At 36.4% G+C, this 27,226-nt stretch overlaps 1 protein-coding gene across 13 annotated transcripts in view; it reads left to right on the top strand.

The window, feature by feature from the left end:
* The window catches only part of MIPOL1 (mirror-image polydactyly 1), a 190,167-nt gene that overhangs the window by 79,857 nt on the left and 83,084 nt on the right, over nucleotides 1-27,226 (top strand). For all 13 annotated transcript variants that reach the window (XR_004751180.1, XM_035326968.1, XM_035326966.1 and 10 more), the window contains one exon: nucleotides 9,873-9,980. Coding sequence is in view for 12 of the 13 variants with exons in the window: in XM_035326968.1 (XP_035182859.1) it covers nucleotides 9,873-9,980 (108 nt within the window). In the remaining variant the exon portion in view is untranslated. The remainder of the gene's footprint in view (nucleotides 1-9,872; nucleotides 9,981-27,226) is intronic.

Here is a 27,226-nt window from a genome sequence, read left to right as displayed (position 1 = left end):
ACGTTGCTCAAAACTTAGGTGTATCAGTCAACACTGCCTGCCTCCACTCTACTATGTATATTTTTGAGTACTATCACTATGGGGATGCAGGAAAGGATTTAAACAAGAGCAGTTATCAGCTATCTGTCAGATGTTTGACAAGCTGTCTCTTGGCCACGGGCCATCTGGTTGTAATGGAACTGGCTATGCTGAGGAGCCGGCAAAAAACATGGCCACAGGATGCAATAGCTCAGTGTCATTTGGTCAAGTCAGCAAAGCAAAGGATTTAGGTGTAGTAATGCCAGTTCTGACATGATCTTGTAGGTTGATTTAAGCTTCTTAAACTTCCTATGTTAATTCTTCATCCCAGAAAACAACTCCTATTTATCAATTTCTGTAAAGTGATGGAAAAACTGATTAGTCAATGTTCATCAGGTGTTAGAACATCTCCAAGCACTCATAAATAAACAAGAAGAATTATTGAGAAAAATTGCATAATAATGAGAGTATTTATGGGAATTGGATAATCAAAAAGTAGACAAAAATGAGACAGTGCAGTGCAATAGACCTCACACAGGCCAAGATGAGAATTGAGAATTCGAGTGTGTGAACATTCGGCAGGGCAAAAGAAAGGAGGAAAGATGCTGGATTAAAAGGAGGGAGAGACTAAAGAAAAATTGGAGGGGGATGATTTGTGTTTTCTTCTTCAAGAACAAAGCAGTAGAAATAGAACAAAAAAAAATAAAATAGCTAGTAAAAAAGTTCATGTTTTTTCAAAATTCATGTTCCTTTTTTTATTATTTCCATTTTAGAAAGAATGTGTATAAGATCTACAAATCTGTAGTAGAATAATGTTATTTTTTGAGCCCATGTGACGAAGAGGTGGCTGGCTACTGTGGAATTTCTCCCTATGTAACTGAAGACAGAAAATCAACAGTATATTATATTATCTGCATTTACTGAGTATTGTGACTGCAGTGGCCCATTTCATAACATTACAGCTCATTGTGCTAACAAATCACACAGAGGTTAGCACTGTCTTTCAAAACTGTGTCTGAACAAGTATATGGGAGTTGTTGTAACTTGGAAAGTGCTAGGACCTTTAGTAAAAGAAGATCAGTACAGTATTTTAATATTCAGCTGCTCTGACTGGCTTCAGTGGGACACTTCATGTAGGACTATTTAATACGTTATCAGGTTGTGTTTGGGTTTTTTTAATCAGATGTTCCACTGTGGAAATTAAAAAGGATAAAATAGCAAGAAAAATATTAAATATATGTTAAATGTATAAACTCCTACATGACTGTGCATCCATGTTTTCAAATTTTATTCATATCTAATCAGTGTATCTTTCTGTTTAGTCAGTACCATTGTTTATGATAACACAGTTGCTTTACACTAGTTGACATGGCTGCCAGACAGTCCAAACTCTTCATGAAGCCAGACTTCCTGACCTTCAAACTACATAACATGATCCTGCTTGGCCTCAGAACACTTCAGAATTGCATGGGGAGCTATGGAGGGGCTCAGTTCTGCCTAAACATGCACGTGTAATGACATTTGACCATGAGCCAGCAGTGAGTCCTCATGGCCAAGAGGGCCAATGGGATCCTGGCATGCATTAAAAGGAGCATGGCCAGCAGGTCAAGGGAGGTGATCCTCCCCCTCTACTCTGCCCTGGTCAGGCCTCATCTGGAGTACTGTGTCCAGTTCTGGGCTCCCCAGTACAAAAAAGACAGGGATCTCCTGGAAAGAGTCCAGCGGAAGGCCACAAAGATGATACGAAGCCTGGAGCAGCTTCCCTATGCAGACTGGCTGAGAGACCTGGGTCTGTTCAGCCTGTAGAAAAGAAGACTGAGAGGAGATCTCATTATTGTGCCTTTTCTTGTAGGGCTATTTAATACGCAATCAGGTTGTGTATAAATACCTGAGGTATGGGAGACAGAGGGATTTGGCCAACCTTTTTTCAGTGGTTTGTGAGGACAGGACAAGGGGTAATGGCTGCAAGATAGAGCATAGGAAGTTCTGCACCGATGTGTGAAAGAACTTCTTCACAGTGAGGGTGATGGAGCACTGGAACAGGCTGCCCAGGGACATTATGGAGTCTCCTTCTCTGGAGATATTCCAGGCACGTCTGGACCTCTACCTGGGCAATCTGCTCTAAGGAGCCTGCTGTGGCAGGGGGGTTGGACCCGATGATCTTTCGAGGTCCCGTCCAACTGCTTCAGTTCTGTGATTCTGTGATTTCAGGCAGCGTTCTGGCTTTTAGGCCTCCAGTGGTTCTCCCATAGGCCTAGCTTCTTATGTGTGCCAGGCTTGTGCAGGTGTTTCCGATAACCTATGGTTTCACACACATAAGGTTTCACGCACCAATTTTTAGGTAACTGAATCAAGCATGGGATGAAATAAGTTCTTATCAGGAGCATTGATGCAGAGGGATACAGCAAACTGTGAAGGCAACCGAATTATGTGGCTTCAGCAACTCTACTGCTGTTTCCTCCTGTAGGTGGTGCGTCAGTCATAACCCCACTTCTTCAGAGCCAGGCTAGCTCAGTGGCACAGCCAGCACAGGAACCCTGCTTGAATGACTAGAGAATTACAGAGAGCTGAAGAGCATCAGGTTTTCCTTTTTCATCTAGCACTATTATGAGTATCATTGATTAGGAAAGCCTGAGTGCACTAAGCTCTTCAAGAAGTAGATCAAACTTGTCTTGATATTTGAAATGTCATTGCTGAAAGAACAATAGGAAATGTAAAAATATAATGAGAATGAAGCTGTGTGGAGGAGTATCATAGGGCTAGCCAGTGCTGTTGAATAGCTGCACATTACGATTATTATAAAATGAAGAGTAAAAACAGTTGATTGTCTGAATTTTCTGAATGTCTGTCTGTGCACTTACAGTTCCTTTAACTGTTCAAATGAAAATGAAAGCTTGTTTTGCTGCATTTTCAGGTGTTCAGAAATAGAAAGGGAGAGGAATGGTAGGAGGAAACCAAATCGTGTATACAGAATGTTATCTGCCTTAATGCTGCAGGTTCCAACTGGCTCATAATGACTTGAGAAGACAAAAATGTTTCATTTGTATTTTAATGCGTTTCTTGTGTTGGCTTCTGATGGGACAAGACACCATTGCACTACTGCAAAAAGAGGTGTTTGCATATAAGTGTTTCTCTTACTAATAGAATATAATTTGTTTTAAGATGCATATGTTTCTGAGGCTTAAGCTCTACAAAAACACTTGTCTTTCTTGAAATCCTAGTAGTTCTAAGCTGCTGGGCACTGTATAAATAATCATTTAAACACATTTGCTGATGGTTTGCCAGAACTTTGAAGGAAAGTATTTTCTTTCAGAGGTTTGAAAGCCTTAATTCAAAATTATAATTTGATGGAAAATTGTTCTAGTGATTATTATGTAGAAACTCCTTTACTTCTTTATTTCTCTTTAACTAATTTTTTTTAGAAGAAAAAGGATAAAATCTATTTGTATAAATATAAGTGCTTCCAAACATCTGCAGTTCAAAGTACATAATTCACAGTGACACCAAAGGTTGGCTTGTGTTTTGACTGGATCACTTTGGTATTATTTTTGTCTGCAAAGGAAAGAGTTGTGTAGCATCCAAGTGGCGCAAGATGTTTGCCTCTCTAGAACTCATGATGAATTTGGGACAAGGGGCAGACTGTTCAAAAAAGTAAAATACTGGGGGGAGAGGGAGAGAAGGGCTGTCAAACTGAGAACACTTGCATTTTGTTGGGCATCCTTGAGCTGGGAGCTACTTTAAAGCGTGGATCGTTATACATGAAGTAGGAAAAGGAGAACAGAATAATAAACTAAAAGTACAATCAGTTGAACCCTGTATGTTCAGTTAATGTTATCTATTGTTCTCATGTTACCACAGATGACAGCTTAAAATAACAGGTGAAAAAGTAGACAGGATTCTTTTTTTTTTAATGTGCTTGATATGTAGGTTAATTATTTGTACTTCATTTTTTCATAGCAGTGAATGTTCATTAACTAATCTCAAAATATATCTGAAATATATCGCTTCCAAAAGTATGCTGTGTAGCAGGATGTTGGTATCCCAGGAGCTCAGCTTTTACTGGTAGCTGTGCATTTTCCGTCAAGATACTGTGTGTCATTTACTTTGTTGGAAAGTGTTTTGTTGAAAATACATAAAGGGAAAAATGCAATTTGAAAAACAGTTCATCTGTCATTTAAATGAATTCCTGTTTTACCATAATTTAGAGGAGAGAAACCATTTTCCTAAGTTATTTAAGGAGAAATTAGGTTGGTTTTATTTCTCACTACTTCACTAATTGAGATCACTGTGTAAGAGACATAATGTAATGGATTACTCACAGCTTAAAGTGAAGACTTTTGTATGCACTGAAGTAATAATGCACCAGCTGACCCATGGTAGTTGACTTTACACTCACTTTTGATTTTTGTATGACTTGAATAAAGATGTTATCTTTAGTTCAATGAGAGAGTAAAACTATTTGTGGGAAGCTGTACTAGATCTATTATTAAACTATAGAAAGTACTTAAGACTGACTGGATTGGATCAGATCAGACCAAAGACCCACCCAGCTCACCACCATGACCCCATTCTCAGACAACAATCAGGACTTCAAGAATACAAGAATAGAAAAAGCATATTGCAGTACTTCCAGGAAATAATTCAGGAAACAATTGTGCAAAATTTGGCCTCATATTAGTCCAAGTAAGTTTGTTTCATTAGACTTTGACCCTCAAATCTGCATTAACTGAAACTGTATTATTTTTTTTTCCTAACATATAAATTACATAAGTTGATTCTTTTATTTTGCTAACATATCGCCATAACCTCAGAAGGGACTAATTTTAGTTCCTTTTAATGGAGACTAAGGAAAATATTGTATGTTGTACAGTAATATTAAAAGCAAGCTTAGAAGTTACAGGATTAAATAGCCACCAAGACTGTATTTGTAGTAAGTTGGTAGTACAGGTCAGTTATATTCAACTTACTCTGCACTTAACCAGCCATTTCATTGATTTCTCAGCCAATGGGTGGTACAGTACACTTTCTTTTGGTCAAATCTGCACTGAAACACAAAATGACCAACCTACCCAATGTAACTGAGATGAGAGCCTGGGTCACAAGTATAGCAAAACACTGAAGCCTGTTTCAAAGCATGTGAACAGCCTGATTGACCTGAGTAACTCAGAGTTAAATATGCTTCTACGTGAGGTCTGTAGGGATAGGTGTTATCTTCACATAAATAAACTGGCAAATGACCAAATTGTTGTGGGACAGTGGGGTTCTCTGCTCAATGTTAACACTTTTCCATATTCCATCTTTTTCCCTATTAATGTTATCTCTCCAATTGGTTGTGGATTTGTCTTTATTGTTGTATAATCTCTTTACTTTTTAATATTAAAACACATTACCGAAGAATCACATTAAGTAATGACCAAAAATTACTCATCAATCTGCGTAGACATGGCAGACACCGTAACACCATGTTAATATGTTGTAGATGGAAGTCAAAGAAGAAAATGCTGATAAGCTGACAGCATGTTTAAGATGATTTGTTTATACAAGTGCTAAAGTTGTGTTTGATATGTTAATGCAACCTCATTTTCTAGTAAAGGCCAAACACTATTAAGTGGTTATCTGCATTGATTTTTCTATCTTCCATCTTTGCTCCTTTTGTGTACCTGGAACTAGGACCATCTTTTAAGAGTCTCTTCCTGTGTGAGCCTCCAGGACTTTACGCTGTGGTATTCTGCTGGTCCAGGTCCACTTCTTGACCTTCTTGATCAGCATCCCTATTAGTAGGTGCTCCTTTTTGCTGTTTGTCTGCATTTTTCCCCCATGGTGATCTCAGGTCTCCCGCCATCACTGAAAGAAGTCAGCACCTGCTGAGGGTCAGACTGGTGCCTGTCTTGAACATCCAGGTTCTGCCAAATCATATCAGCTGATTTTTATTTTTTTAAAAAAGTTTGTCTAATGGTTTAAATTGGAAGATGGAGAGAAGAAGTTCTTTCTGTCTATCCTTTCTTTCCTGTCTGAGTCAATTTTTTTTTATTTTTTTTATTTTTTGGTATGTCACATGTTTTGCTTTTCATTTTGTGTCTAGCTGCTTGTGATATATGCTGTGCTGGGTATTGGGGTATTTGTCTGGAAAGACATGGTGCATTTAAAAGGGAGAAACTAGTTTGTACAGTGAAAATATGGTTAAAGAGAAGATTGAGTGCCTGTTGCTGGGAAGGGATGACAGTCTAGTGAAATCTGTGCAGATGGGCACTGATGATCGCTTAACAAACACCTGGAGTAAAGATGTTCGCTGCCTGGTAAGTATCTTATCATCAGAATAAGGCTAGCTTAGGTGGGAGACTTTTAGAGGGAAAGTGTATATTCAGAGAGGGGAATAAACATTAGGTTTTGAAAGAAGAGAGAGGACTTTTTTTTCCTTTTTTCCTTGTTTTGTTGTTTTGTTTTGTTTTTTTCCCCGATCAGGATTGCCTCTATGTCTGCAGGGCTCTGAACACATCTGTGCGATGAGGCTGATTCTTGGTGAATTGTTAGTGTGAAAACTGTAAAAATCACATGCTACCATTTCCAAGGCTTTAATAACCTTTTCTTGGCAAAGTCTTCAGTGTTCTGATCAAGGCATATTCTTGACATCGATCTATGCTGTTTTCATATTCTTTGCAGTACTTAAAGTATCTGAGATAGAGTAGCAGTTTTCTCAATTACTGTCCGGTCTTTCATAAGTTTGTGATTTACACCTCAGATCACAATGTCTAAGAAACCTGTGTTGCACAAAATACTTTGCTTCTAACTTTAAGAGAATTCTATCTGAATGTCTTGCAAGTACGAATTTTCGCAGGTTTGAGGTGACTGGTTTAGGTATTCATATTTATAATACTTAAAATGAAACACTTCCTTTAGCTTTCAGCTTTCTTAAAAGGATACATCTGACATTTCCTTTTTGCTAGTACTGAATTGGACGATGGCTTCAATTCACTGTGCTCCAAAAAGTATTTTTATATATGTTTTTAGAAGGAAATCCAGTTTCTTACTTGCAGCTGTTGGCATTTTAAAGCCGTGGAGTGAACCAATAAAAACACATCTTCTTCTGAAGGACATCTATTTTTATTGGATCTTACTAACAACTAATGACACAGAATTCAAAAAATGTTGGCTGAAATGAATAGAAGGACTGCATTGTTTAAAATTCTATTTTTAAAACTTTTTTTTACAGCAAGATTCAAAGAAATATTGTATGTTCTTGTTCTTGTGAAAGAGCACTTGTTTTTAGAATGCTATTGTTAATGGTTAAAAATCAGTTCAGGTATAAAAGTGTTGTAAATTGTAAAAAGTTAGTAAGTAGTAACACAATATTGCTGTTTAAGAGTATTATTTAATACTTTTCACTAGCAGGATGTTTAAAGATTTTGCTTCCAAGACAGCCAGGAATAAATACATCTGGATTCATAATTCATTTGTGACATCTTCTGTAAATCCATTGTTTCCAACATATTAAGACACTTATGTGCAAAGGTTAAATGAGATCACCACTTCTTTCAATGATACCCTCAAAATGGTTTCAAGCAGTATACATATTGAGTATACCCATTTTTTATTTTTTTTTCACATATCAACATTCTTATTGAGAATGAAGTTAAGGGTGAATTACAGTATGCTACCAAGGTTGATGTAGTGTGCAAAGGCTGAGTTGATAGGGATGCACATCTGTTTTATGTTACTTCTGTTGTGTCTTTATGCTGCTGCATGGTATGAGGATCCCCCTGTGCTGTTTATTTCAGTGTTCTGACTTAACAGGAGTGAAATGGAGAGCAGGGTAAGATGGTGCCCATTCTCTTAGCTGTGCAACCAGCCCTACACATCAAGATCTTTTTTCTGCCGTGTCCTGTAGCTAGACTTTGCTCTTAGCATATTTTCACTTTTTTTTTTTTTTTTTTTTTTTATGAGAATAGTATAAATCCTTGTTATAAAGATAAGTTGAGATTTTGGCCTTTTTTATAAAATACTTCCTATAAGAAACCTGTGATACTGCCAAATTGGGAATTACAGAGCAGTATTTTAAAGAAGAGCATTGGCAAAGCAGAAAGGTGAGAGGCCTGCTGATATTACATAGCAACAGGAGTGTCATGAAGAATGTCTGAAGAAGTAGATTGATTTTCTTTACTTAATGATGTTTAGATCCTGTATGCTAGAGAAAAAAAAAATATAGAGGGGGGAAAAAAAAAAAAAAAAAAAAAAAAAACAGCATAATTTGGATTTAGTTTTTAGTAATTTTCCTAGGACCTTGTTTTTCATGCCTGCAGAAACAATTTTTATGCTGTTCATTGCAGAATTACAGCTGTGATTTATGTTTTTTGTTAGGTATATATAATATATATATTAAGTATAATTAAGTATATATTATATATGTATTATATATTAAGTGTTAATATATATATTAAGTTATATATATATAATAATATAATTAAGTACCTCAAGTTTATAAAAATATTTGCAGTCAAATATATCTTAACATTTTTATCTGGATTTCCTTATTTTGTAAGTGTCTTTTTCTCATTTTATTGCTATAAAAATGAAACTGCTTTAAGGAACTTTATAACTCTCACTGAGAGAATGCACTACTCCAGGGAGATTTGTTACCTTTGAAATAATTTTTGTTTAGAGTTAACATCAGCTGTGTTTCCTTGTCCTGAATACAAAATTGTCAGAATATGTTGCATGCACTTGTTAGTAAGCTCTGTTCTGTGCTGTCCAGAGTCACCAATGTAGCAAAAGAGACTGAAATATTCAAGTCTTTAATTTGAGTTAACAGTGCTCATGTGGGCATTATATCATAATTCTCATTCCTCTCTTACTAGTGTTTTCGGAAGGTATTTATTAAAATATTCATTATCAATGAATTTTCTTCTGTCCCAGCCAGGTTTAGCAGATTCTTTTTTTTGATGGTGAAATCCAAACTACTTCCTTGCAATATATTGTTTTAAAATGCTCCTGTTAATGTTGTATCTTTGCCTAGAGCTGTCCAAGAGCTGCTTCTGTATGTCTTCCTGGTCCTTCATCCAGGTTTTGTTTGTTTGTGTTTATAAAACTTTTTTTTTTAACATAAAACAATGCATTGTCTGCTGCTAATTACTAATTACTCCTTTAAACCAAAGTAACTGTGTAAGGTCTCTTATGGTTACTGTAAAATACAGTGAAATATAATTTAGTTTACGATTTGCTGACCTTTAAAATAGGTGCTCAGCTGACCACAGTAAGTATATCTGTGTATGCACACAGTAGCAAATGTTAATTTTTTCATTCTTTGTCATTAAATTAAATATTTAATCAAAACAATCTTAAAATTTCTTTTATTTCAACATGTGTTGTGTACTTGAAAATTAGAATAATCTCAACGTAAAAAAATACAAGTATAAAAATTACACACGTATTTTCTTATAAAAGGCTGGTTGGGAGGAGGGTGTTTAATTTGCTTGCTTTTCTAAGAAGTATGTATTGCTTCATTGATAATCACTCAATACATAAAAGCCAAAATATGGTATTATATTGGCATAACTAGGATCAGAATTTCATCCCTATACCTTTGCAATTTTAAGGCTTCTTAAAACATTATGCAAAATATCTTTATCTGATACTAACTTTGCTTTTTTTGACATACAGTTGGACTAGGAGGAAACTGAATAATGCTGCACATTTTAAAAATGTAGCTCTAGTGCTGTTTTGGGATTGTAACATGCTTTTGTCTGATGCTTTCTCTACTGCAGAAATGGTGATGGGGTTATTTACGTTAATTCATTTGGCTTGTTGAAAAGAAATATGCCCACACTCCTCTACTTAATGGGATTCTTCCCTCGTTGCAGTGCAAACGGCTAGAGCAGGAGCTTCATCATCTGAAAGAGCAGAACCAGACTTCAGCAAACAACACGAGACATCTGACTGCTGAAAACAATCAAGAACGTGCTCTGAAGGTAAATCTCCATTTCTTCTTGCAGGCAAATTAAGGTTGTAAGCCCCTGGTGCCAGCTTTCTGGGCTGCATATATCAGTTGTGTACATTTCGGCAGAAGTGAGCTATGGTGTTTGCCAACAACCCCTTCTTTAAACACAGATACAGCATCCTTCTGTTATGGTTTTATTTTATTTTGTGTAAGAAAAAAAATGAAAGAAAAAATAACATATACTCAAAATTATTGGGCTGATAATTAACACTAGATTCTTGGAGTCTGTCCTTGCACTACATTTTATAATGTGAAGAAAACTACAACTATTTGCCTCACGGTACCTTTGCAAAACTAATATTTTAAAGCATGGCTATTTGATCTGCTCCCAGCAGTGTGTACTATATTAATAACATTGTTGACCTATACTACTAGTGACCACATAGTTGATACTACTATTTGCAAAAGGGTAGCTAGTTGGAATTGGGAGGAGGAATAATAAGTCTTGTCAATAAGAATAAAAATGAGCGGAGAGGCGGGAGAGGGTCAGAGAAAGGACAGTGTAAAGTGACAGGTTATTGCTGCTTTGAGAAAGGGAAATTGTAACGTCAGAGGAATTGATAGCTACATAACCAGCAGTCTCACTGCTAGCCAGAATAAGAGAAAATACCAGGTAAGATGTACAAGTATTGTGCACGCCTATTCAACCACTATAGTCTTTAAAATCTCTTTTATGGATAGTGGAGAGACAATGTAAACGCAGAAGTTGCTTTGTTGATACTGTGTTGTCATTTTAAAACTGTTTGATGTAGGCAGTAAGATCCAAGCATATCTCATTTATACACAGATTTTCCTCTGCCTCCTTCTTCCTTTTTCATTTTTTAATGTTGGGAAAACATCATTATTCATGCAACAACTCAAGCAATGCCAGATATAGGAATTAAGGTAAATCTGTGTGCAGTTTGACGTTTCTCAGTTTAAAAAAAAAAAAGTACAATGAATAAACAGAGAGGCTGCATGACATAAAAATGCTGTATGTTCTATGGGCTTATAATTGCCATCAGAATCCATGGTGAATATTACAAAATCAGGTGAGTAATATTGAAAGCAATCTATTCTCAGATGACAAGAAATAGAGATCATAAATGTATAGAGCTATTTCTAACTGTAATAATAGTATTGTTTTGAATCTGGTATCACTAAAAGTTCATGCTTGCCAAGCATGCTACTTATAGTAAATAATATTTTTTTTACATTAATTGCGTGCTGACTTGTTTTTCCGGTGTCATTGAAAATGTTATGCCCAGACTCTTTCCTTCAGAAAATATCAATGCTTTATTGAGAGTACACTTTTACATTTAATATTGTCTGACATAATGCTTACAGAATAATTGTATTTTCAGAGCAAGAAGTGACTTAATAGTTGAGAGTGTTACTAGGATTTCATCCTAAGCCTGATATTGCTCTCCCAGCACCTAATCTTTAAAGAATTTAATTTCTGGCTCTCACAGGCATTTTTTGATTTTTTTTTTTTCAAAGTTAGAGGTTAATTGGTCGTAGTCTTTTAGAGATGAGAGAGTTGGGGGAGGAAGAAAACAAAAAAGGAATGCTTTTAAATTTCTGGTAAAGTTCTACTTTATTAATGTTGTACCTCTCTAAAGTTTGTCTCAGTTCATATTACTGTTGTCTACAGTGAGGACAGGGCCATCTGAGTACTTTTTTAAAGGCTGCTTGGTTAAGTTGAATTCTTGACCTTGAAAACTGTGAAATGCCTATATGAATTACTGGCAATAATAGGCAGCATTGATATGCAGCATATCAACACTCATCCTGACCTAAGCAGTTATCTAAATGAAAAGCTTCTCATCCATTTTTAGTGCAGCTACAACCTGGAAAATACAGACTGGCTGGTAGGGATGAAAGTCAGGTCAGCACTTCTTTAGCCAGGGGTCAGACCGGCACTCTGGGCCTGGATGGTGCTTGGTCCTGGTGCTGTTGGCAGCAGAGCTCCCCTCAGGAGCTTCCTGCCAGGTGGTGCAATGTGGGCTCTGGGCACACGCCTCCCCTGGGGAATCCTGCTCTCCTCAGCTGCCTCATCCTTCCTTGTGTACACGCTCAGTAGCTGTCGGGGGTGCTATTCACAAGTTGTGTGTACAGACCTGAGCAGCCCTCTTGGGGGATGCTGCTGCTGGTCATCCTTTGGGTCATCTGACCATTTTCAGAGAAATATAACAGGCTGTTTGTCTCTGTGGTGCAGGGTTAAATATCAGCAAAATTATTTTTATTTTCACCGTGATCCAAACAACTGACTGCTTTAACCATCTCCACATGCAAGTGAGAAACTGTGCTATGTTAACTCAGATATAAGCATTTATATTCCTGCAGGAGGAGTCCAGATCCTCATTCTATGTCCATCCAGGAAAAAATCTATTAAATAAGTATTTAAAAAAAAAAAATCACTTTTCCCTACTCTCTTAAATTAATGGATGTTCTCTGATATAGTTTGGCAAAAGATGTATTTTGGTGATAGGTGGCAGATGAGGAACTTGATTTGCTTTAGATTTGCTTTAGGGAGCAGTGGAAGTGCAAACATCAAATGTGGTATAAGGATACTTTTAGTCTTAACTGGATAAAAATACTGTAATAAGGATCGGCTAGATTAAGGATGGCATAAAAATTTATGATAAAAGGTGAGTTTCAGGACTCTGCAGTGTCCTGAAATACTCTTAACAACAAAACCATATGTGTTACTAATTCTTTCTTAATTTTTTAAAATAACTTCACGCTTGTGAATTGCTCAGAAGGAAAAAAAAAAAAGTGTAAGGCCGGTATCCACAAGAAACCTATTTCTTTCCACATATGTTACGGTCTAACAGTTAAAACAAAATGCAAGATTTTGACTTTATTTTTAGTTATATTAGTTCATGGGGCTGTTTCTACCGTGTTGTGAGGCAGCAACAGCACATAGACTCCTGAGTGAAATAAAGCAAAGGAGAGACTGTTTTTACCTTCAGGAGAGGCGTGCTGGCAGTAACCTGGACAGATGTAGGATCAGGGAATAGCAAAAACGATGTAAGCACTCTGCATACTTCCATTTTTACATACTTTTACATCCCATGTCACACCCGAGGATCATGTGTCAAATAAAATACAGGACGCATAAGGTGTGGTATATAGATCTATAATATGCCAGTTCATCTTACTGTTTGATATAACATCTGTACATCTTTGGTAAGACACCTCTGTCAGATGTATTAATATGATGTGATTTAAAATTTCTGTATTTAATGTATTTATGGGATAGAACGTTCCTTATAGTGATGTGGGCCATGCAGTCCAACAATGCCAAATCGTTACTCCTAATTTTTATAATATCCTTATTGGTCATAGGGGATTATATTAATTGCATGACAAGACTGATTTCAAATCTTCACTCTAGGCAATGCCCACAACTGCACAGAGGTCATTCAGGGAAGCATGTGGGCTCCTATTTCCATAGCTGAAGTAAAATAATCCTCTTCTTTGTGAAACCATTTAAAAAAAATCTCTTATAATATTTCAGATTGAATTATAGCTAAATCTTTTAGGGATAATTGCTTCCTAAGGGCCTATACATTTGCACTCTTAGTACATTCTCATAAAATAAGATCTGCAGAGTACTTTGCAGTTCTGATGTGTTAGAGTCTATACGTAAGATTATTCATTTGTGCTTGGCCTTCATAATTAACATTTGGTCTCTACTGATTCTGATAAATGTATTCCCACAATACACTGAAATATCAGATTCAATTAAACATACAACAGTTGAGGAATTGATATTTTTTTCATTAGTATTCAAATATTGTTGTGGATCATTTTATTGTTGGCTTTATAGTGTGTATTTTCGAAATACAGAGCTCCAAGTAATATATTTTTATAAAGAAACATATTGCCTATGTGAATGTCCTCTTTACTCTGTTGAAAAAGAGTAAGAAATAAGTCTTGAGGGACAAATAATGTGAAAATTCTTAGAAAATGTTTAACGGGATTTGAATGGAAAATAGGGAGATGTGAATTCTTTTTTTCACAGGCCTGATTTATTTTGTAATTTTTAATTGGGAGGTACGTTCTTTCTAAAGCAGCTGTTAATCTGCTTTAAACAACAAAGAGACAGTAATTTACTTTCAAGCCAAACTCAGAATGGAGGAGAGTCCGTTTCATGGTGATACAAAAATCAGGTGCCCTTTAGTGACTTAATCAGTTTATTCCAGCCAAGTATACTGTCATTAGAACTTGTAAAGGTTATTTATCTTCTTCAGAACTGTTAGGATGGTAATCTTTGATTATCATTGTCCTTTTTTTCTTTTACAATTTTGTTTTTCTGATTAAGCAATTTTTTTAGTTGTCGCTTTCTGTAGAATTCATCCTAAATGCTTCCATGGTTTAATTAATAACATAATAAATTTAGAGCAATGGGCAAGAAACTGGCCTGCAAGATCCATCAGAAATTTGTCTGCAGTAGTGTCATAAAGCAATTATAGCTGTTAACACCTCATTTCTGCTGGCACATAAGAATTGTGTCAAGGGCAGGAAATCTATAGTGCATAGTATTTTGCAGATAATCCAGTGAGGATGCCCATGAAAAAGCCACTCTAGAAGACTTTTAGTACTTCCTGATGCCCTTCATAAATTGTGTTAATCTCTGATTTGATTCCCAGAATTCCCAAGATTCTTGGAAACTATTTTTCCATACCTGCTATAATATGCCAACCACAAGAACAAAATCCAGTCAACATGTCATTCACGAAGAGCATAATCCCAGAAAGATATGATGTCATGAAAGCTTAAAATACTTTTTAAAAAGCTTGAACATGAAATTTAGAATGTTTCTTAATGTTGAAACACATGGAGTATCCATCCTATTTAGACATACAGTAGTGGTTATTGAATAAAAGGCTGCTTTCAGAAGATAGTAGTTGTGGCCTATGTCTAGTAATTCTAACATTGTTTTATTGTTTAGAGCTTTGGGGCTGAAGTTTCAGAGCTTCATTTTCATGTGTTTAGAGCTGATTCATGTCTATAAAGCATCTGATTTGCTTCTGACAGAACCACATGCTTTTGAAATATTTCATAATCCAGAGAAACTTGCCTGAACCGGTGATAGGAAACTGGGAGATTCAAATCTCATCACTTCTATTCAAATTCCAGTTTAGCATACAACTTTTTACATTTATTATAGTCATTAATTGCATCCTAGAAGAATGAGAGAAAAGCCTTTCAATATTTCAATAATCATTTTATATAAGGCAGCAGAGATTTTGTCGATTTATTGGAAACCTGTGAACATGGCAAGTGCCAGTCACATCCAGAACACATCTCTGCTGACTTCAGACATTTCATCTGTTATACCATTATTAACTGCAATACTGTTTAAGTGATAGAAAACAGTTCAGTTGCTGATTAACAATATTTTACAGCTAACATGAATAGCTATGCTATCTAGTGGTGAAGTGGCTATTACACCTTTCTCCAATATGTAGTCTACAGTGTAACTAGATGTTAGTCCCTGAAAAGTTTAAAACTTGCTGTTGAACTTCTTGTTGACATGGTGTTACTCTTTGTCAGTCATATGATAAAAGATGCTTCAAAATATTGTGCTTGCTCCGGAATTGTGGGTTTTGTTTGTTTTTTAATGAAGCAGCTCACCAATATTATGTTGAACAATCCACCCATTTCCCTTGCATTTTGCAGTAAATTCCTCTGGCCAATATGCCTATCTAATAGAGAATATCAGCCTCTGAAAGCTCAGTTTAAGAGCTCATTCTCTGGAGTTAACCATAAGGCAATTATGCTTTTCATTCAGGATGTCACATGTTGCTATATATAAAAGGGACTGCAACCCCATTTGCAAATGAATTTATAGGTGTGATTGAAGATTGGGATGCCAGCTACATCTTGGAAGTAGGAGAGGAGGAAAAGTAGATTGCAGATGTGCTGCTTAGTGGGAGCAGATACTCTCTGCCCTTGCATTTGCTTATGATCTGTTTCTATTTTATTGAAGCTACAGGAACATTTCAAGAGCAATAGGAGCAGTTAAGAGGCTTGCGGGTTACCTCCAGCAAATAATACGTTTTTACAACTAATCCTGAAAGGTTCTTCATGCTATTCTGCCAATAACTCATATGTGGATAAAACACTAGAGGATTTATCAAAGCAAGCTACAGTCTCTAACTTTGTACAAGAGCCTCCTAAGAAAGGTGGTGCTTGCTCTCTCAGGAGAGCTGTCCATTTCAGTTTATATAAAAATTACGTAATGCATTCATTGCACTCTCCAGTAGCTACCCAAAAGTAGTGTGTATGCTGCTTTTGAATGCCTGGGATTTTTGAAAGACAAATTTGCTGCACTGCCAATAAAACTGTTATAAAGTGTATGAGATCACTCTTCCATGTTTAGAGTGGAGGTTTGCTAAATTTGAATAGTCTTTGCTTTTAAGTACATAGTGGAGATGGAAATAAAAGACCTAGTAAAACCTGGAACACGCTGCTGACACTCTGGATAAGAATGCACAAACGTTTTTCTTCAGTTGGTCCTTCCTAGACACTTTAGCAGACAGAGTAGGTACAGTTGCAGTCTTAATTACCATTGAACAGAGCCTTTGCTTGTGCTGCACCCAAATCACAAGGTCTTACAGGTTGTCACTGAGGTTAGACCCAAGTCTGCTTAGCTCTTATCCATGCTAGAAACATGAGTAGTCACTTTATGGCTGGTATTATGAAGCAGTACAGAACACCTCAGAAGATCTCAGTATAAGCCAGTGCATCATGTTGTAAATGAACACTAAAATGAGGCCACGTACAAATCCAGCAGAAATAACTCCGTCCATGTTCCACTTGAATGTTAACTTTTTGCATTCCTTTCTGCTAAAGTTATAGTGTCTCCAAAAAGTGGCAACTACATTCTTAATAAGTTATCTTCTCACTTGGTGGTAATTGATGCTTTTGCACTAATATATATTTGTATTCATTAACAAAAATATCTTAGTTTGTAGCAGTATACAAAAGTTACAATAATTCCTTAAATGTAGCATAAGCTAATAATACAGTATTTTCCTCTGGTGGAAAACAAGGGGAATAAATGATGAAATGTAACACTTGCCATTTACTGAAAGTCAAGTCATCCAGAATCCCATTAGAATAGCAGTCTTCCAGAGTCTGATATATCTGTTCTAAATGAAAGATTATGTCCCTAGTTTAAGGGAAATGAGGTTTGATTACATAAGAACATGCATGATTTTTGGTGGGCATGTTTGGTGGGATTTTTTAGTGATCTCTTTAAGTGGCCATGTTTTTGTCAGGGCTGCGAGCAGAAGTAGTAGTTTATTCTGTTCTTGGTTTACTAAGGGACAGAATCTTGAACCCAGTCAAGCCTTGTATTGTTTCTGAATTGAAGGAAACAAGCAGATGTACCAGTTTGCTGCATCAGTTGCACTGGTTGTGCCACCTTTCTGTATCTGTAAGGCTGTCCTTTCACTGACAACATTGCCTCACAAGGCAACCCTGTGTGGTGTGTATGTTGTTCTTTTCACAACAGTTACTAAGGATTTCTTGGACTCTGTTCAAATGAAAGGAGACCAAGGAGTGCCATTTCTTACATACTGTGACTCTGAGTAAAAATTGTTTCAAAGCAAAGTAATACATGGAGTAGAGTGAATGTTTACAGGCAAAACGATACTTGTCCAGAAAATTATCCTGAGAAGACTTGCTTCTAATTCAGTTATACTTTTCCAAAGTATTGTGTATCTGAAGTAATTTTGGAATGTTTCATATTACCTGTAAACACCAGCACAAGAATGGCACTACTTATGCCTTGATAGACTGAACAAAGAGCATCCTGGCATTTGTTCCCCTTACCTGATGAGTTTCTTCCTTCTCTCCTATTAACAGATGCTAAACATCTCTAACCAAAGCAGATATGTTTATTGAACTTTCATTCAGTTCTAAGCATTAAGAAACTCACACTGTGTTTGGTGTGCACTTTCATCTGCTCACTAAAAATTCCTTGGAGGTCTGTTGCTTTTTATTTGATGGCCTTCGAATCTGTCTTGGCATCACATTACACTTGACAATCTTAAACATCAACAAACTGTTTGTATACACTATAAACATCTCTTTGGCATTGGGGATGATGTGGTCAATTCAGATCTTTTGTCTGAATGTTTTATATTTTGTTTCAATTTCATATGTGGAAATTGTCTTCCCAGTAGGTCAGTCAATATTATTACTTCAGGTTATCAAAAGTATTATTTCTGATGAATAGTACTTACTGTGCTACTTACTGCAGGTGCTTACTGTGCAATGTTTTGTTTTCAGGTTATTTTAAATCTGGATTATCATTCTACCACTCATCTAGACTTCTTCCATGTCCTCACTTTTGTACTCTGTGCAAAGAATCACCTATTTCATGATAATGGACTTCTGTGACCATGACTTTTCTATTGATGTGGCCCTCTCATCCATGTTTTTCATTTAACCATTCTGTAATTGTACCTCTGCACATCTTATATTAACTTCATATGTTACAAATACCATGCACTTTCAGGTACCTGTTTTTCCTTCTAAAAGGATAGATTTCACTTTGCATGGTTGATTTACTTGATCACTGTTTGCCTTCCTGGATTTTTTTTTCCTTGCCCAGTGACACAGCCTCTTGGACTTACAGTACAGTAAGATCTGCAAATGATTTATAATTTTTTTCAAGTGTAAATCTTTTGCAGCACTTTATATTGTTTTCTAAGCTGCACCAAAGTACCTCCAAATTGGAGTAATTTATGGATCTGGGGCAGATCGCAGATATATGTATTTCAGAAATATATATCCTGAAATAAACGGACCTTCTGAAGTTGTAAAAGATAAAAAAAAAAAATCTATGCAAACATCCTGTGGCCTTCTAGAAATCTGACTGCTCTGTGGTATTTTGCTCCTTATCTCCTTAGAAGTGATAGCCATGCTTTAAACCCATGACAAGAAATTAATGAGTTCTAAATTACATTGATTCATCAGTATAGTTGTATTTAGAACCACAGAATCTGATACATAAGCAAAACAGATACTGTAGAAACAACAATAGTGTTAGAAAAGCTGTTCATACAGGAAAGTACATTCTTAAAAAAACAAAAACTCCATTAACTGTAATGATAAGCTTCATTGGTATCAATGGCATTGTTACTTGCTCCAGTCACGGGTTCGTTTTTCTTTCATTCTCCTTAATAATATATTAATGGTAGTACTACTTTGAACATCTGAGCTAGTGACATGTTATGGAATCATAGAATATCCTGAGTTGGAAAGGACCGACAAGAATCATAGAATGGCTTGGGTTGGAAGGGACATTGAAGATCATCTAATTCCAACCGCACTGCCATGAGCAGACATGCCATCCTCTAGATTAGGTTGCTCAGGGCCTCATCCAACCTAGCCTTGAACACCTCCAGGGATGGGGCATCCACAACTTGTATGGACTTCTATGTTCCAATGCCTCACCACTCTCTGAGTGAAGAATTTCCTCTTAACGTCTAATCCAAATCTCCCCTCTTTTAGTTTAAAACCATTCTGCCTTGTCCTGCTATTATCTGTCCACAACATAGTTGCTCTCCGTCTTTTTATAAGCCCTCCTTAAGTATTGAAAGGTCACAATAAGGTCTTCCCAGAGCCTTCTCTTCTTCAGACTCAACAGCCCCAGTGCTCTCAGCCTTTCTTCACAGGAGAGGCACTCTAGCCCTCCGATCATCTTTGTGCCCTTCCTCTGGGCCTGCTTTATCAGATCAACATCCTTCTTTTGCTGGGGCCCCCAGACCTGGATGTAGCATTCCAACTGGGGCCTCACAAGGGCAGAGCAGAGGGGGACAGTCCCCTCCCTTAACCTGCTGGCCACTGTTCTGGTGTTGCCCAGGATGCAGTTGGCCTTCTGGGCTGCAAGCACATACTGCTAGCTCGTGTCAAGCCTTTCATCCACCAGAACCCTCAAGTCCTTCTCTGCAGGGCTGCTCTCAATGAGTTCTTCTCCTAGACTGTACTCATGCCTGGGATTGCCCCAACCCAGGTGCAGCACCTTGCACTTGGCGTTGCTGAACCTCATTAGGTTCACATGGGTCTACTTTTCCAGCTTGTCCAGGTCCCTTTGGATGGCATCCCTTACTTCTGTTGTGCCAACTGCACCACTCAGCATGGTGTCATCTGCAAACTTGCTGAGGGTGCACTCAATCCCATTGTCTATGTCATTGATAAAGATATTAAACAGTATTAGTTATCAAGTCCAACTCCTGGCTCCACACAGGACCACTCAAAAATCAAACCAAGTATCTGAGAGTGTTGTCCAAATTTTTCTTGCACGCCAACAGGCTCAATGACATGACCCTGGGGAGCCTGTTCCAGTACCCAACCACATTCTTGGTGAAGAACCTTTTTAAAACATCCAGCCTCCATCACAGCTTCAAGCTGTTCCGTTGAGTTCTGTTGCTGGTCTCCAGAGAGAAGAGATCAGCACCTGCCCCTCCACTCTCCCTCATGAAGAAGCTGCAGGCCACCATGAGGCCTCCCCTCAGTCTGCTCTACTCTAAGCTGAACAAACCAAATGACTTCAACTGCTCCTCATATGTCTTCCCTCTTTCGTTTGCCACTATGAATCATATAAAATAATAATCCAGTACTATAAATCATATTTCCAAACATAGAATAGAATAGGATCATTCAGTTGGAAAGGACCTTCAGTCATCAAGTCTGACTGCCTGACTACTTCAGGGCTAACCAGATGTTAAAGTGTTATTGAAGGGCATTACCCAAATGCCTCTTGAACACCTACAGGCAAGGGGCATCAACCACCTCTCTAGAAAGCCTCTTCCAGTGTTTGATAACCCTCATGGTAAAGAAACTTTTCCTCGTGTCCAGTCTGAACCTCCCCTGGTGCAACTTTGTGCTACTAATGCATTGTATTCAGTCTCTCAATTTAGATGTGATATTCTAAATCTGAAACTATTTCGTACATAAACCAGTAACTGTTTTCTGCAATGTTCAAAGAAGCCTTTAGTGTTAGTTTCTGTTAATAATATAATCCCTAATCTTCAGTGGACTTTGCTCATAGTTCTATAAGTAACCACCCACTGTGGCTTTACAGTGTAAAAGAATAAAAGAAATGTTCCCAACATCACATCTTAAGACTTACATTGGCGCAGTTTTCAAAGATGTATCCATATAGCACTCCAATAAAGCAAAGCAAGTACCAAAAATAATTAGCCAATGTTAAGTTTTTCCTTTCTCACAGGGGCTGAGTAATAAATGATGCTGGAGACAAGATACCAGATTTAACGAATGAAAAGGAGTTATATTGTCTTGTATTACTTTTTATTTTGTAAAACTATACATATGAAATCATACTAATGCATACATAAAGTGTGATAAATCTTAATTTACAGCCATTTTTTCCGTGTATTACTATATACCCTTTGTTTTTTATATGCTGCACAGGAAAGTGATCCTCTTGTGTTTGAGCAGCAGCTGTAAACAAAATCATGAGCCTGAGTGCATGATGACATGTTAGTTATTTGTCCTACAATAAAATGTATAAAAGGTAGTAACCTAAGCTCTTGTGCAAAAGGCAAGCTACAGGGTCATTAAATAGCAAAGGTCTTGCTCTGACCCATCCATGACCTCCTTATCTAAAATGTCTCTCAGAATTGATAGAATCTACTTTAGATCTTGGGTAGAGGAAACCAGGGATGGGATAAAAGATCAATATAAATATTTCAGAATCGTATGTACATACTAAGGGTAATCTTTGGTCTTTGTATGTTTAAGTTTATCCAAGTTTCTGTTCAGAACTGGAGAATCCCATACTAGCAAGTGATTGTGTAAAGTACTGCTTAGAATAGAAGGGGGGACAGATTAAGGATGACACTGAAACATTGGGTCTTATTATGGTCTTAAGGCCATAGACTAACCTCAATTCAGAAGCCCCAAGATACTATTTGTTTGCTCCTATTTGTCTGTCTGTCTGCTGTAACCTGAAAATATTTACTAGTCTGTTCCCAGGTGAGAAACTTCTTTAGGTTTTAGAATGAGAAGAAGTCAAAATAAAAAGTGCAGTTTTGTGCATAGGCATCATGTGTTTAGAGGAGTCGGCTTGATTTGCGTCTCCTTTTTAACTGCCATCTATTTATTTGGTCCAGTGTAGAAGTGCATTTACAATAATTCCCTATTATTTTAAATGATTATTATTTCCCATAAATAAAAGCAAAATCCTGATCTGCCTTCTAAGTGTGTGGTAATGCAGATGTATAAAGGAAAAGTGGACTCTGCTGTTCACAATTTCACACTGCAAAGGGGAAGAGATGTACTCCTTGTGTGTTGTAGATTTGTATTTCTATCTTGGCAGTATAGAGGTCTTTACAAGAAGTGCTTGAAGAGCAGAAAGAACAAATGGCGGCATTATATTTATTTTGATCTTTTTATTTTTTCTTCTCTGAAAGTTTGCTTTATGAGGTAAAATATTCTTCATCTCTTTTCTGGCAGATCACAGCTTTTCTGCTGAAACACACTGGCAGCAGAGCTTTGGCTTTTCTGTAGGAATAAGCTTTAGAGTAGTAAGTTATACATTAGGAGTTGAGTTGTAGATTTGGTAGTAATTCTTAGTTTCCAGATCCTAACCTAAAAAACAAACAAACAAACAAACAAAAAAACTGTGCAGGCATACTGGTGTTATACCTGTTCTGAAGGTAATATTATCTTTACTGATTAACACAAGCACAGGTAGAATTTTGGCATATGAAGTACTTAGCCTATTTTTATATTTTTATATTTTAGCCTAGTTTTATATTGTTCGTAAGATGTCAGAAGTGTAAAATGAGGTTCACATCAGCGGAAGTATATCAATGCGTTAGGATTTCAATTCAACATATTTTACATTGATCTTCTTATTTAGAAATACTGCATGCATAGCTGGCTCCATGAAGTAGCTGAATCAAAATTGCTCATTACAATGGAGAGGAGAAAAAAAAAAAAAGAAAAAAAAAAGAAAAGAAAAAATGAAAAGTTATTCACTGGAAATATTCAAAGAAGGTCTGATTTCTCCTGTAAAATACGTTTTCAATTAAAACCTCAATTTTTTATGCCTCTAGAATTCAGCCAGCTGTGTTCTTATTTCCAAAATTCAGCTTTCATTAGTGATTACAAAGTAAATATATCTCACAAAAAAAAAAAAAAAAAGTGAAATTAGAAGAGAGATTCCTTAAAACTTTGGCTAACAAGTTGAAGTAACAATGTTATTGTTTAAATAAGTACATATCACATTTCCTAAACATGGTATTGATGTGAACTGGTGATTGTGTTGAGCTGCTAAGCAGCCAAATTTGCAATTTAAAATTAAACTCAAAGACTCAAATGTCATTTTGTAGTTTGATTCAATACATAAAGAAACCTATTGGGACTTTATTTTCTGAACTGTGTTTGTTGATACTGTTCTTTCCATCTTCAAAATTGGTTCTCTGCTCAAGAACAGCGGTCATATTTCCCAGTTTTACTAGTTATATTCAGATTCCATTCAGTTTCATAAATTTGCCGTTTCCTTGTGGATCACAATGAAGATGATTATTTCAATGCTTGCTTGTATTTGATTATTACAGAAATAACTGTGATGCTGGAGGGGTTATTAAGGTGTTGTGATTTGCACACAGAGTTCTTTCTTTACAAGCATCTTGGCCACGCATTCTGAAAACTTTTGAGAACTTATTTTTAATACATCAATACAACTTAAATTATTATTTACATTGCAAGCATCAGTTGGACCAGGCTTTCAAACACTGAATGTAGTCTTGTAGATTAAGGCCTGATACTGTGCACATATATAGCAGTGACTGTTCCAGAGAGCAGTCCTCCTGACATTAATAGTTACTATTATAAGATCTAAATTTTGAGAAGAAAGGAGCCCTTTCTTACTTTGATGTAGAAGCTTGTGAGTTCCACGTGCACTTGAATTTTAATGGAGTTAGGTCTCAAATATGCGAAGCCTCAAAGGTAGTGCCACACACATTTAGGCTATTATAACAATACTCAGAGATAGTGGAAACTGTTGAAATTTGTTTTCATAAACTAGGTATCTTACAAGATACAAGAAGATCTGGTAAGCAGACATTGATGCTTCACTAGTTTGTTCAGAAAAGCTCAGACCAGAAGACATCCTAATAGGAAAAATCTTTGATGTCCGTGTTAAAAGACTCTATTATGCTTTCTCTGAAAAAAAACAAACAAACAAAACAAAACACATATTCCTTCAAAGTCTTTCCATCCAAAATCTCATTATGAACACCTTTACTTTAACCACACTTCTTAACTGAGTTCTTTGGAAAAAAATAATGAATTATAAAATACTTCATTGCCATGGTACTATAATCCTTCACCCCATCTCTTAAAAGGATGGAACTATTTAATGCAGGTTTTTATTTTAAAAAATGGAACTGTGCTTGCCTCCACTATTCAACAATTATGCAAGTAGTTTGAATCTGCTACTTGGTGTCAAGTAGCTGTATTTTGAAGAGACAGATTTCAAAGTTTTTCTTTGGAAAAGGAGCATGTAGGCTATAGGGGAGTCTGAGTGCACCAAATACTTTTTTTTTGTAATTAGACTTTTTGTTAGACTTTTAATTATTAATTATATGCTAATAATTAAGAATATCCCATAAAATGAATTAGTGCAGTTCGTTATATGTTTCTGTTTCTTACAGCTGAGGTGTAAGTGTCTTAGATGTTGGAGGAGAGGAAGACTGAGGGTAGAGCGACTGAAATCTTGGAAATGCTGCTGATAGCTACTTCCGTTTGGAGTTGCTGTACAGTAGTAACAACAAAAACACTAATTTTCCAAACTAGATAAAATAAAATCTGTTTATCTAGTCTATTAAATCTGGCTGCCAACTTTCAAGCAGATGCAGTTTTAAGCTCTGTAGTTGCTAAATCCTGAAACATTTGGTCTATAAACAAAAAGCTAACATCAAATACAGCATTGCTGCAAGACGTAGTAATGGTGTATATATGCTACATTCACACAAAATAGGGAGATGATTACTTTTTTGTATGTTGCTTAGGGTTTTTTCTTATGTTAGAGTATTAAAACAGATATTAAATTTTATCATTAATGCAATGTGTGGTCTCTCTTCAAATCCCCTTAATTACAGATTGACTCCAAGGATTACACAGCATGGATTTTAATTTTAACTGCAACAAAAGGAAAAGCTGCTAAAAAATTATTCTTGCTGAGTGACTTGTTGGAACACAAAACAATTTTTAACATCTTTTGACAAGTGTTGTCAGTTTTTTTTAAAACATTAGAACAGAGTTAAGTGCACCTTCAAACTCCAATTGTATCATGTCTACTTCCCAAATAAAATGTTTTATTAACTTTGTCCTCACAGAGGAATGTCTGCTTCTCATATTCTTGTTTTTTCAGTTAGCCTTTTGGAGAAAAAGGCTCGTAGTCTTGCTGAGATATGTTTATGTTTGAATAGAATGACATCAGACTTCATATTTCATTTCTTTAGTAATTTGAAAAAAATTACCAAGCAAAGTTGACGTTGTAGCAGCAGCAGCATATTTCACACCCTTGTGTTGTTCCCACTCTAACCCTTATCTTTAGGGTTTAAGAGCTCCACTCTGAAAAGTTCATTCCAACCTGAAAGTTAAAATAGCATCTCTCAGTCCAGAAACAACATTTTCACAAATTGGGGCCTAATCCAGTAAGTCTCACTCAGGAAGCTACTTCTGTGAGTACATATTATTCATAAGTGTAAAACTTGCAGGATTAGGGCCCCATTTTTTAATCTGGGGGGGGGGGGGGGGGGGCTCTCCCCATTTGTTAATAGATGAAATCAGCTTCTCCTTTTGTTTGTTTCATTTATGAACGCTCATTTTTTACAGTTAAAGTTCAGTACTACTTTTTAATAGTTTTACTGTACTTCTCATGCCAGGTCTTCAAGATACAGTGGGGGGGGAGGGGAGGGAGAAGAAGAAGTTGCTCTCCAGAGCTGCATCAAGTAATAATAAGTGTCCAAAACTGAGTGTCCACATCTTCTCTTGAAGTTAGGTGCAGCTGAAAGTGCCCCTTGTCTTTCAAAATGTGAATGTGAGTTTCTTGCTTCAAAAATCAGCCTCTTTTGTGACTGAGTAATAACTTTCTATACAAAAGGCTGAAAGAATGAGAAATTAGTTTTTGGCCAGGAGGTCACTGTAGTGCTGAGGAATAAATCTATTATTGCTCTATAATGGTATTTAGTAGTTTGATTAAGTTCCGCTAACTCCAATTTGTTAGACTAAAACATACTTTCTGAGCTTTTTTTTTTTTTTTTTTTTTTTTGCTGTGTCATTGTATGGGGTGAAATTTTCGTTCTTTAAGAGGGTTATTTCAACAAGCGTATCTTCACTCTGTTTTCACCTGCCTCTGAATTGTTGCTATCAAAATGTTTAATGGCTTTCTCTGTTAGTGTATTAATGCACTTTTTTTAATGGATCAAATTAAACTATTGCTTTGTATTACAGTCAAGCATAATTCCTTTCTATTTTAACAGAAAAGTATTTCTAATGCAAAACCACAGACAGTCTAATTTATACACAATATTGTTCTAATTTCTCCATTATGTGCAATACTCTTAATAGTATATACATTTCAAGTCATGTGTGCTTAATGCAAAGGCCAGAAGTAGCAACAAATGAGGCTAAATTGTGAATACACTTGCTTTTTATGGCTTTTGCTGTAATCTTAGCATGCGTAGGTTAAGAAGTGTGCACATGCGTACAGTTTAATAATTTGTTAGGTGATGCACCTCACTGTGAGTAACATCGGCTTATGACAGAAACTTGATGCTTTACATTCATTACAGTTGTGTTCTGTTGGCTAGATGTAGCAAAGTTTTGCATGTATTATTTGTTAGACTTGTAATAACATACAAAATAGTGTATAATTTGGACATAAAATGGCCTAAAGGGAATAACAGTGACTGTTTTTTAATGTATAATTTAATTTTGCAAGTCATATTTTGAGGACTATTCTGTGAGATTGTGAACGTTTTCTGAGTGCACTGGGAAGTTAACGGGATGAGGAGGCTGAGGGCCATTCAGACAGATCCTCTGATAAATAATACTGTCTCTTTACCACACTGGACAAAATCTGGAAAAAGAAAAATCCTGCTTGTGTCCTAACATAAATAAATGTATGCCTGAGCTCTGTCTATCTTATGAAGTAGTTCATGTTTGTTTAAGTTA

Source organism: Oxyura jamaicensis, chromosome 5 (assembly GCF_011077185.1).
Source record: "Oxyura jamaicensis isolate SHBP4307 breed ruddy duck chromosome 5, BPBGC_Ojam_1.0, whole genome shotgun sequence".
Taxonomy (NCBI): domain Eukaryota; kingdom Metazoa; phylum Chordata; class Aves; order Anseriformes; family Anatidae; genus Oxyura; species Oxyura jamaicensis.
This window is presented reverse-complemented; position numbering and strand designations above follow the sequence as displayed.